Source organism: Dunckerocampus dactyliophorus, chromosome 2 (assembly GCF_027744805.1).
Source record: "Dunckerocampus dactyliophorus isolate RoL2022-P2 chromosome 2, RoL_Ddac_1.1, whole genome shotgun sequence".
In the NCBI taxonomy this organism is placed as follows: Eukaryota; Metazoa; Chordata; class Actinopteri; order Syngnathiformes; family Syngnathidae; genus Dunckerocampus; species Dunckerocampus dactyliophorus.
The window spans coordinates 31,430,113-31,445,782 of NC_072820.1; the positions used below are offsets into that span (position 1 = coordinate 31,430,113).

Here is a 15,670-nt window from a genome sequence, read left to right on the forward strand (position 1 = left end):
ACTAGGCTGCAACTCCAAAAACGTCCTCACTTTGCTTGTGCCGGCTCGCTTCTTGTCTGCTGTGGAGCCACCCGGTGGTCGCACCACGTCACTGCGGCTTTGATACGGTCTGCATTTTCTTCATATTTTGATAGAAAGTATAATTTCTTCATTTTTGTTGTGTCATCAAGTTAGTAGGGGTGTTGTTCACACGTCCTTCACCTCTGCAGATTACAACTAACAGTGAAACCTCCCCATGATTGAAAAAGTAATAGGCTTTGATCGTGTGAGGAAATGGATTATGGGGGATCACTTTAGTCTGGGATACATGTTTTTTTAATTTAAATTTTCCTTGGCTGGCTGGTGAGAAACACGCACACGCACACACACACACACACACACACACACACACACACACACACACACACACACACACGGTGTGATAGAAGTGTTGCATAATGTGTGGTTGGATGGGCTGTGAATGATGTGTGTGAAAACAAGTGAAATTTGCCGTAGCTGGAGGCGCTGTCTATTTATATAACATTATGGGCATTACTCATATTATAAATCAAAGAATGAAAAAATATATATCAATAAATACAAATACTTATTGTAAATAAAATATTTTCCTAACTGTAAAATTATAAGCATACTTTTTAATATTGTTTTTTATACTTGCAATTTTATAATAATAATTTGCTAATAATTAATTTGACTCATTGATACTTAACATTTCTCAAATGGATTGAAATGAGTGACCTCTTATTGGTTATTGATTTTCTTTTGAAGAATGAAAGCGAGCTCGGTTATAGACTAGCTTTGATGGATAATTACTGCCAGAATATCAAAGCACTTACAATCACACGTGTGCTGCTTGTTGTCACTAGGGGGCCATATTTTCACCACACAGAGTACATACAAATATACTGTATATATACAGTCAAACTTGTCTATAGCGGCCACTAGAGGGAGTCTGCAAAAGTGGCCGCTATAGACAGGTGGCCTCTATAGACAAGTTGGCGTCCAGTTTGAATGTTGACCAGTAGAGGAAAAAAAAGAAAAAAAAAGAGAAAATAATAATAATAATAATGTTGACCAGTAGAGGGCACTGCAGACTGCGGATAAAAGTTGTACAGCACTACTAGGCTTGTTATTATCATGGTTCATGGTTTTAATCCTGAACATGCATGAGTCAAACAGTAGCACATCACATAGTACAATTCACAATTTTGCATGTCCAAAAAGGAGTAGGAAGAAGCAAAGCTTATTTAATCCTACCCCTCATCAGTTTCACATCAGTTGCAATACATTTATTCACCTCTTGTTCTTCCAAGTGTACTTTGTAGGTCTACATGACAATGTAGTGCAATCATAGCCAAGGTTTTTACTTACTAAAAGGAAGCTAGAGGCTTAATAATAACTGATAGAATATATCCACCACCCACAGAACAAAGCTGTGCTAGTAATGTCTTACGCTTGTTTTTTATATTTTACTTTTTATACGGCAGAGTGTCATTACAGCTTTAGTTCATCGGGAAGTGACGGTGGGCGTCCCGAGCAGGAGAGCTAGGCTCAGTGCTAGCTGTGAGTTTGGAGAGAGTTGGGAAGTGTATTTATGTTGGCGTGGCTGTAAAGTCCTGCAGTGTTCTCCGCTGTTAATAAAGCCATTAAAGTGCATCGGCGACGTGAGTCTCTCCTTCCCCACAACAAGCGGCATTACAGTATTGACCAGTGCACACCAGGAAATAAACGGTGTCATTTCTTACAGGCATTGGCTGGACAGCTGTGTAGTGGGGCTTGAAGATGAGGACTTTGATAGATTTGTGGATGAGGATTGATGAAAAATAACATGAGTACATTCTAAAATACTTCAATTTAGTACACCCAAACTCAGTTTTGCTCCCGCTGCCGCATGCATGCTAGCGTATGTTTTTTTTTTTTTAATTGTAGCGTCGCTGGGAGCACGTCCTGTTCCCAGCCTACTTTGCGGTAATGTTTTGGTGCAAATGCTCTTAAAGTTACATGTTTGACCAGGAAATAGCAAGCTCAAAAGAAGACGGCTTTTTTATGTGGAACAACTGACAGTTTGTGTGGATCTTGTGAATGATTGTGACTGAGCTAGGACTCAGTAATTAAAGTCTACACACGACGGCTTCATTGAAAAACAAAACCTTTTTCGTGCATGAAGCTTCTACTTGAGTCGGTAATTTGGCCACTATATGCGGTCAGATATTGACCAAGGGAGACAAAATGGGTGGCCGCTGGCCGCGTTGGACAGGTGACTGCTATACACAGGGTCTATAACATGTAAATTTGCTGCGGGGGATTTTTCAGTGGCTGCTATAGGCACGTGGCCGTTCTATAAAGGTGGCCGCTAAGACAGGTTTGACTGTATATATATAATTTTTTTTAAAGGGACAAATTTCAAGAATATTTTAGAACAAAGTTAAAAAATAAAATGATGGAAAACTTTATTATAAATATAATGGTTATGAAAAAGTTTTGCAATGCGCTATAGTAATAATAATAATAATAATAATAATAATAGCAAATATATCTTTGAAATGTTTTCACATATTTTAGAAGCTTTATTAAGATATACACTACCGGTTAAATGTTTTAGAACACTCCAATTTGTCTGGAGGAAAAAAGCTACATTTTGAAGTGTTAAGATGGTCTGTCTCTCTTCTGTTGTTAATTCCCCTTTTTTTTTTGCCATTTTTGTAGCAACAGATTGCATTCTCCAGTACAATGCTGTTCAACTGACGTTCATGAGGGTATAGTACCACAGTGTGTTCTGAACACTGTTGTTTTTGCAGAGAGAGGAGGTAGTAAGTATTCCAGAACTTGGAACACCTCTAGGAATTAGTTGCACCAACTTCCAAGGCTTGATCAACCTCCATTTCTGCAGAGCAGCTTGAAATTGTTGACCCATTTTGTGGTCCCTGAAACAGGCCTTTTTGTATCATTCTGAAATACACATTATTTTTCAGTTTTGGTAATCTTTCTAAAATGATGTGTATTTAAATGTTATTTTTGAGTATTTTTAGGAACAATCGTAACCCCCACTATGTTGGTTTTCATTGGTATTTTTGAGTCTTATTACGTTTATTTTCTAGTCTTAGGGCAGTTTTAGTTCATGTTAAATGATGTCATGACATTGCCTAAGATCAAGTCACTTCTGAAGCATCCAATCAAATCTGTGCTTCTCCTAGCCACTAGGGGGCATATTTGTACCATATCTGGCGATTGCTTTGATGTATTTGTTGACGATTTAGCTAAAAAAAAAAGTTATGCTCTCAAGGCTAATGCTAATACTTGACTTCCTTCCGTGATACGCTGTCATTATTTTTGGGATTAATGCACAAAATGTCGCATGTTGTTCCACCATGTGATGCGTTTTTTCCCCCGTAAAGGCACCAAGCTGTTAGGTCTTTTGCGAAGCTTAGAGACATTATAGGACATGTGTTGTGTTATATGGCGTCAGGCGCTCAGGGATAACATGGAGGTCAGGTTGTGGCCAGACTTGCTTCCTAGTCTCTTTATTCCTGTAGCTGAATGCTAAAGAAGCTTACGCTGTAATATCCTGATGGGAAAAGGGTTTGGTCTAAGCTGGACATCACGTCGCCTGATAGCTAGCGGCATAGCGTGAAGCTCGGAAGACAAACGGCGACATTGTCTGTGACGGAAGGATTGTAGTTATTTTTTCGGCCATGATTCCCACTAAGATGTTAGTGTACCAGGGGCCCGATGGCAGCACCCAGACAGTCTCTTACACCAGGCGGCGGAAAAAATCAACGGGTGAACTTTTCCAGAAAGGATACAGGGTCAGGAACAGCCACGACAAAGAGGAGCAGGATAGCACTTCCTGCTTCCATGTCATCTCCTACTGGGGTAAGACCTTCTGGATCCAGGACTACCACCTTGGATGGGTGCAGGATTTGCTAATATTGGGTTGCCTGTTGGTGAACGGGAGGCTTTGTAAAGTTGACATGAGATTTAATGAAAGATGATACTTTTAGTTGGCGTAGCTTTTATTTGTGTCATGGAAGTGCACTTCACGGTTTGTACTTTGCATTTTTTAATTTTATGACCTTATCTGGTGACTTAAACAGCTTCAACTTAACTTAAATGAACCATTTTAGACAGAAAAATCTCCTTGAACGCTAACAGTCGGTCATATATCAGACCTAATGTATCTAGCAAGAATGCAATAAAACAAAAGTTTCCACTCGACTCCCGGCACCCGCAAGAAGAAGAAAACACAACACCACCATGCAGACATGTCCACGGTGCTGTTCTGACCGCTGATTGTTTTTATACTACGGACCGTCAATGAATTACTATTGCGTTGGAGAGAGTAGGGCCCTATGATTTCCGCAATAACAGAATCACGTAGTTGGCCAATAAAAACAGAATATCTACAGTTAAGCACGGAGTCTCTTGGAAAGTGACATGTGAATGAAATGATGTCATCGTGAGACAATCACACCACAAACTGATCTATAACCATGTGAAATCATTAGTCCTATCCTAAAAGAATTTTGCACGACAGTTTTTTTCCCCAATTTGATCTTTTATTGGATGGACTTTGATTGGATCTTTTAGTGGATTAGGGACCAGACTCACAGAGGTTTGTTACAAAAGCCAAACAATACTGTTGGTCATGTTGTGTAATAAAAAGTAAATTCAGCAATACTTTGTATGCATTATTTTGAATGCTTTTAAGAGCTATTTTCATAACCATATTCAATTCCACAAATTCATGTTTGTAACAAAAGCTTATTATTAAAGAAAAAAAAATTGGATTGGATCGGATCGGCAAGACGATAAAAAAATCTTGATCGGATCGGAAGCCAAAAAATGTGGATTGGGAACATCCCCAATAGCTTATATTAAGCTTATATTAATATAGCTATATGAAGTTGATTTTTAATGGGTTTTAATGGTTAATGGTTTTAACTGTTTAAAATCATTTTAATTGTTTATTGTTGTTGTACTTGAGCTGTTGTTAGAGCTATTAAGTTAAGTTTAAGCTGTAAGAATTGATTTCTCAAGCTATTAAATTCATTTTAAGCTTTAAAGTTAATTTAAAAATAATAAAATATGGATTTTTAAAGCTATTAAATTCATTTTAAGCTATAGAAATGATTTTTAAAGCCATTAAATCTGTTTTAAACTGTATGAAGTAGATTTTTAAAGCTATTAAGGTGATGTAAAGCTATGTGAAGTTGATTTTAAGCTATACAATTTGATTTTTAAAGCTATTAAATTAACTTTTAAGCTATGTGGAGTTTATTTTTAAAGCTATTGCGGAGATCTAAAGCTATATTGAGATGATTTTTAAACCCCTTAAGTTCATATTAAATTATAATTAAAATTTTAGGCTATATGAAGTTGATTTTTAAAGCTATTTAGTTAATCTAAAGCTATATTAGGTTGACTTTAAAGCCATGAAATTTATATGAACTATATGAAGTTGATGTTTTAGGCTATTTGTAGTCCTATTAGGTTATTTGTAGTCTTACTAAGTCGATGTTGCACATGCTCAGGCTGATTTTGCGTCTGTGTGTGAGATCTGACGTCACGACCACTGACTGGTCGTTTTTGATGTGACACCGTCCACCTGGTTCTGCTGTAATCTGCTCCTTCACCGCGTTCTTGTTCACAGTTTGATGAGGACTGTAGCTCTCACAGTGTATAGTAGCTTGCAAAAGAAGAGTATTCTGAGTGTGGAAATGAATCCCTTAAAGCTGCTAAACATGGATGATGGCATGAAAGGTAGCAACACTGCATTGTTTTTGCTGCAAATGTTTCATTCTTCTCAATCATCTCATAATTCCTTGATGGTTTTTTTTTTTTTTTTGCTCCACAGGCTTGAGATTTTTAAGGGCCTTACGGTTGATACAGTTCTCAGAAATTTTACAGTTTTTGAATATACTCAAGACAAGGTAAGTTGTGTATTATTACTATTTCTTCTAATGCTTGCAGTAACTGTATGTATGGTTCAAAGTGAATGACAATGTTTTGAGTTGTTGCACTGCATGCCAGACAATAAAAGCTTCATGTCATGGCTTCGTTTTAAGCTTTTTGCACAGATGTCATGTCAGGAGCTTTCAGAGAGCACAAAATGCGTTAAGAGTAATCCTCATGTTGAAGCAAGGAAGCATCAAATCTGACCATAAAGGTCATTTAGGGCCGACTATAACACATTATTGTGTATTTGTCTGCTAAACATATATATTAAAAAACACTTCAATCATAGTTGTGTCTGGAAACTAGTGTCTTCAACCTGCAGTCCTTATGCTGACCACTAGGGGCATGAGTGGACCATGATGTTTAAAACAGTATAAAACAGTATACTGTACACATTAAACATAAAAAATACAAATAACAAGCTAGCTCTGTGTGCTTCGACTTGTATTGTGTATGTAATGTGTTTTGATGTGAAATGCAATCACACTTTATTGCAACTAAAGGATGACAGTACTGGGAGACACTTTATATGTACTGTATATACTGTATATACTATGTGTATATATATATATATATATATATATATATATATATATATATATATATTGTATATATATTTAAATATATATAATATTTATATATTAGATGATAGAATTGTGTAATGTGTGTTACATTATATAAAATAAAAATAATCTGTATTTATATTACATTTTACATTAAAATTCATTATATGTATATATTACATTTTACATTAATTTTTAAAAATCATAATTGTTTACTAAGAATATTAAAAATGACTATTATGTTGTACAAATCAGATATAAGGTTAAAAATCCATAAAAATCATTTAAACCATTATTTTTGGATCCAACAGTAACTCCATCAAGTTGGTCAACTTGTGCTCCATCTTCATCAGCACATGGCTGACAGCAGCAGGCTTCATCCATCTGGTGAGTGCCTTCATGTGTCGTCATGGAAATGAAAAAGACACAGGAAGGAATAGCACTTTTTTTTTTTTTTTTTGCTTCCAGGTAGAAAACTCAGGGGATCCTTGGGAAAATTTCCAGAATTCCCAAGTGCTTTCCTACTGGGAATGTGTCTACTTGCTCATGGTGACCATGTCCACCGTGGGCTATGGAGATGTTTATGCAAAAACCACCCTGGGACGCCTCTTTATGGTCTTCTTCATTCTTGGGGGTCTGGTAAAGAACGCCTCTCTTTACTTTTTACATCATACCCTCCACTAGAGGGTGCTGCTCCTTTACATGTCATGTATTATTGTGTATTGTGTGAACGCTGAGAGACTTTTAGTTGTTTTTATAAAAGCAAAAAAAAACTTTTGGAGTCATTCGTCACACATGATATTTCTTTGTCCAAAAACATATCCATGTCAAAGTATCTGGCTTTTTCCACAACAAGATCAAAATCAAGACGGTGGCCAAAGAAAGTAGCGTTAACGCACTGCAGTGGTGGGCCTGTCACGGTAACACATTTTGCTGGACGATAATTATTGCGATAAACGCTATTATTGTCAACATTATTTTAAGACCATTTTTTAATGAATGTAATGCTAATAATGCAAGTCCTCCACATCAACAGCAATAAACTTTAATTTCTCGAGACTATTTAAAAGGTAACTGACACGATTTTTCTACTTTTATGTTCTATATTGTTTGTATTTATGTTCTACAATGTTCGTTGTTTTGAAAGTGAACGTTAAATTAGTAAAAATTACATTTTTGTATGTGCTAGCGGCCATTTTTGGTCTGAACTTCTTACACGAGGGGCGTTCCCAAGTGACATCAGTGAAGGCAGAGCTCTCATCTTCAGCAGAGTAAAACAAGAGAGAATGGAAGAGATAAACGATGTTTACAGAGATTATAGCAAAGATTTGAGCGATGTGTCATTAGTTTTTGAAGAGGAAGAAACATCTGGAGATGAAATAGAGAACTTGCAGAACATGGAATTAAACCATATTTATTGGAACCACCGACGATGGGACTATGTGTCTGAGCTGAGGTGACAAAGACGTGGAGATGAAGACTGGTCGGCTTCAAACACAAAATGGTAGGTGTAAATTACCTTGGAGTTATCTTATCCTTCAATTATTGTTTTAAATCGGCTTCTTAATGAGAGTAAAGGCCATTAAAAACATAAAAAGACAAAAAACCCAATGAAAATAAAGTGGACACTCACTCTCTTTTAGCAAAAATTGCACTTAAATAAAGATCAAAACCAAAAACAATAAAAAATAGACCTTGTACTCCAGTAAAAACCACACACAACAATAAGAACAATAAGTGAAATGGAGTATCAAGTCTCTGTGAACAAAATTGCACTTCAATAAATAATGAACATTGGGTATTATTCTTTAACAGGAATGCCTAACATGTAGCCAACAACAATTTTGCGCTGTTTTGTTTATAATTATTTTGCCCACCAAACGCCTCAGTAAGCGTTGACTGTTGGGACGAAGGCTCCGCTGCACCTCGAGCTGAGGTTTTTTGCCCAGGTGGGAAAACTGGGCAGGGTGGTTGTAATTGAGGTGCGCATGCAAGTTGGTCGTATTCCCCTGCACTACTTTAGAACAAATGCAACATATCGGCTCGTCAGTGTTCATGAGCTCACCTTGGTAATTCTGTTTAAAATCAAAATATTCTCACACTGGGGCTGTGGCATTCGCCTTAGAAACCATTGCTTTTGTGCCTTCATTCATATTTGCGTTTGCCCACTTGCAGGCTGTACTTGCTAGCAGCCCCGACTCCACACACACACTGGCACAAAGAAACTGACTGACTGACAGGAGGGTCCACTCACTCTGTTCTTCCGTGATAGAACCAACGTGCCCAGGTGTTGAGACAGAGGCACAGGGTGAACCCTCTTGTCATCCAGCGTGTTTGCTAGAGAGATGAGGAAAACAAACACGCATGCACATGTCAACTTATTGTGGCCGTCAAAATTATCGAGTTTGTTTTTATTTACCGTGCGATTAATTGATTTATTGATTATCGTGACAGGCCTATGCAGTGGTTCTCAATTACTTTCTGCCATGTCCCCACTGGGGGACAGAAATGTTTTCGCATCCACCCCGATTTGAGATACTATTGAGAAATTGATAGTATCTTTTTCTTTATCTGTACTGTACAGACTGAACTCGAAACTGAAACCAGCAAAAAGCAACAAAATGGAGAGCAGTGAAGCTTACAAGCATATTCAAGAGTCAAATTGTATGCTGACTACGACAAATTTATACATGTTGGCAGATCTGCTGCTAACATTGAAAGTACTCCTTGCCTCTCACGCCCTCCCGACAGTTGACCGCGCCATGTAATGGGCCCTATGCAGCTAACAGCCACTAGGGGGCACATTTGCATGCTATCTAGTAGCCGCTGTGATATCAGCATTCACACAATGGCCATCCGTTGTTATTGATAAATGATTATTTACAGTATAGTTAAGTGTTCAAAGCACTACGGTTTCAGGTAGCTCCACCCCCTCCAGCTCATCCACCTCCCTGCCTCCCTCACGCAAACAACAAACACCAACACGAGAAGGATTAAATTAAGCGCCACCTGATGGATAGAGCAACGATTTTTGCACTTTATGCCACCATATTTAAAAGCATTACTTTTTTTCTGTATTATTTTATTCTTGTAGAACTGTTTTTAGTAAGATTTAGGCTTAATTCTAAAATAGAATAGACTGTGTTGATTGTCATTGCACAGTTTAACACAACAAAATTATGACAATTTCTCATATTATGACATTCTCATCATGTCATGACTTAATTCCTGTAAAAATAGGCCATTTTGTGAGTGATTTTTTTCCTCTTAAAATTATAACTTTGTGTAACATTTCGACTTGAGTCTCATAATGTTGCAACACGATTGTCGTATTATTTTATTTTATTTTTTGTGTTAGGTACATAAAATTTCACTGTTTTACATTTCAATGTAGTTCCCTCACGTAGATTTTTTTTTCTAGTAATATAACAACTTTATTCTCATAATATAACCTTAATCTTGTAAAATGCCATATTTGTTTCTCGTAATATGATGAAATTTTTTTTCAAATGAATACTTTTTATATTTTTCACTTTAAAACATTTTTTTAACACTTTTCTGCAGAATGTTTATTCTCAATGTTATGACTTTTTGCAACAAATATTTAAACTTTTTTAAAAACCTTATTCCTGTAAAACATTTTTTCTCGTAATGTTACAAGATGACTCTCGAATCACATACTTTTTTTGTATTATGCACATAAAATTTCTACATTATTATATTTCGATTTTGTTACCTCGTAATTTTTTTCTAGTAAGATTGCAATTTATATTTCGATTTTATTCCCTCGCTCATAAAATTCAGTTTTTTAGTAGTATTACAATTTTATTCTCATAATATAACATGAATGTTGTAAATTGACAGGTTTTTTCCTCGTGATATAATTCAATTATTTTTTTAAAAATTACTACTTTTTATATCTTGACTTTGTATTTTCGGAATGTTACGACGTCAATCTTGTAAAACACTGTTCTAGTAAATGTTTATTCTTGTAATGTTGTGCCTTTTTCTACCAAATATTTCAAATTTTGTAATGTTTTTCCTGTAAAACATTTGTTCTCGTAATGTTACACGATTACTCTGGTAAAAGTAGCTTTTTCTATTCCCTTTTTTTTGTTTTTCTTTCGCTATTTGTAGCTACAGTATGTAAAACACTGATTATGATAGAAAACATCTACATGGAAGGTTGCGTGCATGTGGTGGTGGTAATTAAAATCCTTCTGTTGTGTTTTTGTTGGTGAAAACATGGCACTTAAGGCTTCCCTCTAATTAATTTTTTCATCACTTTAATTTTCTATCACAGGTGACACACGGCTCATTTGCTCTCACTCTTTTGCAATAATATTTTCCTTTTTTTAACACCATTTTCTTGCTTTTTTTGGTCCTCTCTGCAATGTAACTGATGTAATTTCAGACTACATTGACTCAAGTGTAGAATGCAGACACGTTTCCATTTATTCCCACTCATAAGCAAACTACAGGAAATAGATGAAAGTGAAGAAGTCGGCCTGCCTCTTCTCTGCTGGCCTGTTTTTAGTCTCCTCTTCTGTCTCCTATCTTCTCCTTAGGCCATGTTTGCGAGCTACGTGCCTGAAATCATAGAGTTAATAGGCAACCGCAAGAAATACGGTGGTTCCTATAGTGCTGTTAATGGGAGAAAGTAAGTATTTGGAGGAGGCTGCCGTTGCTGCTGCTTTTGCCGCTGCTGCTGCCGCCTCCGCCGCAGTGGAGCCTTCTTTTGCATGCCATTTTTTGTTTCTTTTTCTGTTCCATGCATGTAGGCCATGTTTGCTCGCTACGTGCCAGAAATTGCCGCTCTCATCCTTAATCGGAAGAAATACGGAGGGAGTTATAACTCGACGAGAGGCAGAAAGTAAGTCCAATGTATCAAGAGAAATAAAGTGGTGTGGTTTTGTGTGACTTCCCCTGAAAGTGGCGACACGCCCTTATTCAAAAAAGTGTCATGTGAGATGTAAACATCTCAGCGTTCAAGTCACACTGTGACTGAAGAAGTTGGCCATGGTGCTTTCTGCTCTTGCTCTTATCTCCATGCTGCTTCTGATGCTTCGTGTTTGCCAGCGTGCTAGCAAGTGTTGTCGTAGAAACGTCTTTTTCCTGCTATGTTTCCTTATCATCATCATCTTTTTTGGTGCTGATAGTCTCATCGCACAACAGTGCTTTATTCCCATAAATGTACAACTTTTTCCTCATACATTCATGACTTCACACTGTTACGACTTTTTTCTCATATATTATTTTTGTTCTCGTAGATTTATGACTTTTTTTCACAATATTCAGACTTTCTTCTCACAATATTCCAACTTTATTGTTTTTTCTCCGTAATGTTCTCGATTAATTCTTGTCATATTTAAGCTTTTCTCATAGAACTACTACTTCTTACTCACAATATTCTGACTTTTTTCCCCACTTCATTCGTGTCAAATCAAAACTTGTTTTCTCGTAGAATTATTACTTTTTTTCTCGCAATATTCTGATGATGGGAAAATTCAGACTGTTTTCTCGTAATTTTCTTTTTTCATTCTCATAAAATTACAACTTTTTTCTCGTGTTGTGACTTTTTTCAGTAAAATTACAACTTTTTTTTAATTTTTTTTATTCCAAGTCTCATTTTTTTCCTTCTAATATTCTGTTTTTTTTTTAATCATAGAACTAATAGCTTTTTTTCTCCCAATATTCCTTTTTTTGTAAAATTCCCACATTTTTCATGTAATTTTTTTTCTCGTCATTCTCGGAAAATGTTGCCTTTTTTCACGTAATCTTCATTACTGCAAAATTACATCTTTATTCTCATATTGACTTTTGTCAGTAAAAGTACACCTTTTTGTTATATTATTAAGTTTATTTTTCTTCTCGTAAAATTACTCTTTTTTTTCCTTCCAATATTCAGATTTTTTTTCTCTTAAAATTATTAGTTTTTTCTCACAATATTCCAGCTATCCAGCTAACTTTTTCGTCGTAATTTTCTCTCTTCATTCTCGGAAAATGTTACTTTTTTTCTCTTAATCTTTATTCTCCTAAATTTTTTCTCATATGTGACTTTTTTCAGTAACATTACAACTTTGTTGTTATGTTATTCTGATTATTTTTGTTCTCGTAAAATTACTCCTTTTTTTCCTTCTTATACGCTGACTTTATTTAAAAAAAAAAAAAATTGTCAGTATATTCAGACTTTATTCTTGTGAAATTTTTATTATATTTTCATAAAATGATTTCTCATTTTGCTTTTTTATTCCATAAAGTGACTGCTTTAATTTTTTTATTAGTCATATTTTTTTTTTGTAAAATTAGTCATTTTTTACCTAGTGATATTTTGACTTAATTCTAAAATGACTACTTTTTTCCTAATAATATTGACATTATTCTTGTAAAGTTACAACTTTTTCCTTGTAATAATTTTTATGGATGTAATAAACTTTAACTTGACATCAACTTTACCCTAGTAAAAGTGTGACTTTTTTCTCTTGTAATTATTTGAAAGTTTATTGAAAAGTTGTGTATTTTCCCATGTACTTAGACTTGCTTGTTGTGTAGTGTGTGTGATTTATGTGTGCGTTTTGGCTTTCATTTTTACATTGTGAGTCATCTATTTCCACCAATCCCTCTTCTAACAAATCAAATGTTAGCATTATACAACTTTTTGGGAAAACACAATAAGCAAACATCTAATAAAACTGTAGTAAAATCGAGAATAGTGCTTAAAAAAAATATTATATAGATATAAATGTCAATGTGTGCTTTGTAGACTAATAGTAGCACTTGAATATGTGATGGTGTTTTTTTTCAGTCCTGGAAAAAAACACTTTTTTCCTTTGGCTGTGCTTTGCTTTGCTTTGCTTCTGGAACATTCCTGGCCTTTATCTTCAGTCTGACCTACACCCGCAGGACTAGACACTACTTTTTCTACTTTAGTTGACATTTTGACAAATGTGTTTGTTTTTGTTTGCCTTCTTGTGGCATGAGAGCAAGATGAAAACACTACTTTTCTCCTCTTTTTCTGTCAGCTAAATGTAAAGCACAGCGGAACCTGCTCCCGCTTACGTTGACAACCTGTCTATGTCGACCAACTCATCAAGTCGTTCCACTGTATAGCATTTATTTGATTTGGTTTATTGTAGATGTTGTCAGTGGATGCTAACTGTCGTTAGTCTAAACGCTAATATCCACAAGTGTTGTATTTTCATTTGTCTCTGGGCAAGAAGGCAATGAAACACATTTCTCAAAATGTTACAAACAATTAACACCTATTTAAGCTTACTTTCTTAGGACAGCTAGCTAGCTACATGCCTCTAAAATAATGTCAGCGCGGTGATTTGGTGATTGTTGGCTCTCGTGCTTTTTTCATCTGCAAAACAAACTTTTGTTAAGCTTTTAGCTCTCTTGTGATTGCGCTTCTAACAAAAGGAGTTTTTAAACCGGGTATGTATGCTTTGACTTCCTTCATGACTTACATGTAAGCTTGACATTAAACTGCTTATTTAGTTTAATGAATTGACTAATTTTTCTGTTTCCCCATCTGTTCTTTTTTTTCACATTTTTACATTTTCAAAACATTTTTATCAAGCTTTTTCCCCACACAAATCATTTAAGTTATTTTAAGTTATTGTCACTTAAATTATTAATCTAGGGGCAAAACTTACAGTGGTGTGAAAATGTGTTTGCCTCCTTCCTGATTTCTTATTTTTTGGCATGTTTGTCACACTAAAATGTTTCAGATCATCAAACAAATTTAAATATTAATCAATGACACAAAATGCAGTTCATCCATCTTCTATACCGCTTCATCCTCATTAGGGTCGCGGGGGCATGCTGGAGCCTATCCCAGCTGACTTCGGGCGACAGGCGGGGTACACCCTGGACTGGTCGCCAGACAAACAAGCATTCACACTCACATTCATACCTATGGACAATTTAGAGTCGCCAATTAACCTCACCTGCATGTTTTTGGGAATGTGGGAGGAAGCCAGAGTGCCCGGAGAAAACCCACACGCACACGGGGAGAACAAGCAAACTCCACACAGAAATGCCCAGGGGAGAATCGAACCCCATCTCCTTCTGTTCCTGTATTGGCCAACGTGCTAACCACTAGACCACCGTGCGGCCCACAAAATGCAGTTTGTAAATGAAATTAAGGCAGAAAAAATGGCCTTGTGTGGAAAAAGTGATTGTGCCCCTGTTAAAACATAACTTCTGTCCATCCATTTTCTTCCGCTTACTGGGTCTGGGTCGCGGGGGCAGCGGTCTCAGTAGGGAGGTCCAGACTTCTCCGTCCCCGGCCACCTCTTCCAGTTCCACCGGACACCAAAGTGTTCCCAGGCCAGCTGTGAGACATAATCCCTTCAGAGTGTCCTTGGTCTGCCACGGTGCCTTCTCCCGGCTGGGCATGCCTGGAACACCTCACCAGGGAGGCGTTCTGGAGGGGGTGGGAACCGGTAAAATGAGAGCTTTGCCTTCCGGCTGAGCTCTCTCTTCATAACGACGGTCTGATACGGCGACCACATTACTGCAGATGCTGCACCGATCTGCCTGTCGACCTCACGCTCCAACCTTCTCTCACTCGTGAACAAGACCCCGACATACTTGAACTCCTCCACCTGGGATAAGACTTCATTCCCAGCCCGGAGGGTGCAAGCCACCCTTTTCTGTCTGAGAACCATAGCCTCGGATTTGGAGGTGCTGAGTCTCATCCCAGAAGCTTCACACTCAGATGCAAACCTCCCCAGTAAACGCTGAAGGTCACAGCCCAATGAGGCCATCAGGACATCGTCTGCGAATAGCAGAGACGAGATCCTAAGGCCCCCAAACTGGACTCCCTGGACGCAAACTGGACGCCTTAGCTGCGCCTACAAAAACTGTCCATGAAAGTTATGAACAGAATCGGTGACAAAGGGAAGCCTTAGCAGAGGCCAATGTTCACCGGAAACCAGCTTGACTTACTGCTGGAAATGCAAACCAGTGTCCTGCTCCCGTTGTACAAGGACCGAATGGCACGTGGTAGCGTGCCACCAATCCCGTACTTCCGTAGCGCCCCCCACAGGACAAGACAGGCTTTTCTCAATTTTGCCAGAAAACATCTTGATGATCCCAGAGACCTTTGGGAAAATACTCTGTGGTCTGATGAGACAAAAGTTGAA

At 37.1% G+C, this 15,670-nt stretch overlaps 1 protein-coding gene across 6 annotated transcripts in view; it reads left to right on the plus strand.

The window, feature by feature from the left end:
• LOC129177641 (calcium-activated potassium channel subunit alpha-1-like) overlaps positions 1–15,670 on the plus strand; it is a 112,138-nt gene that overhangs the window by 49,814 nt on the left and 46,654 nt on the right. For 2 of the 6 annotated variants that reach the window (XM_054768986.1, XM_054768987.1), the window contains exons 6-9: positions 5,855–5,930; positions 6,830–6,905; positions 6,987–7,157; positions 11,087–11,178. In XM_054768986.1, the coding sequence (XP_054624961.1) occupies positions 5,855–5,930; positions 6,830–6,905; positions 6,987–7,157; positions 11,087–11,178 (415 nt within the window). Of the gene's footprint in view, positions 1–3; positions 5,761–5,854; positions 5,931–6,829; positions 6,906–6,986; positions 7,158–11,086; positions 11,179–11,299; positions 11,392–15,670 lie in introns of those variants that run through there. The other 4 variants (XM_054768985.1, XM_054768990.1, XM_054768988.1 and 1 more) reach the window with 3 other exon arrangements.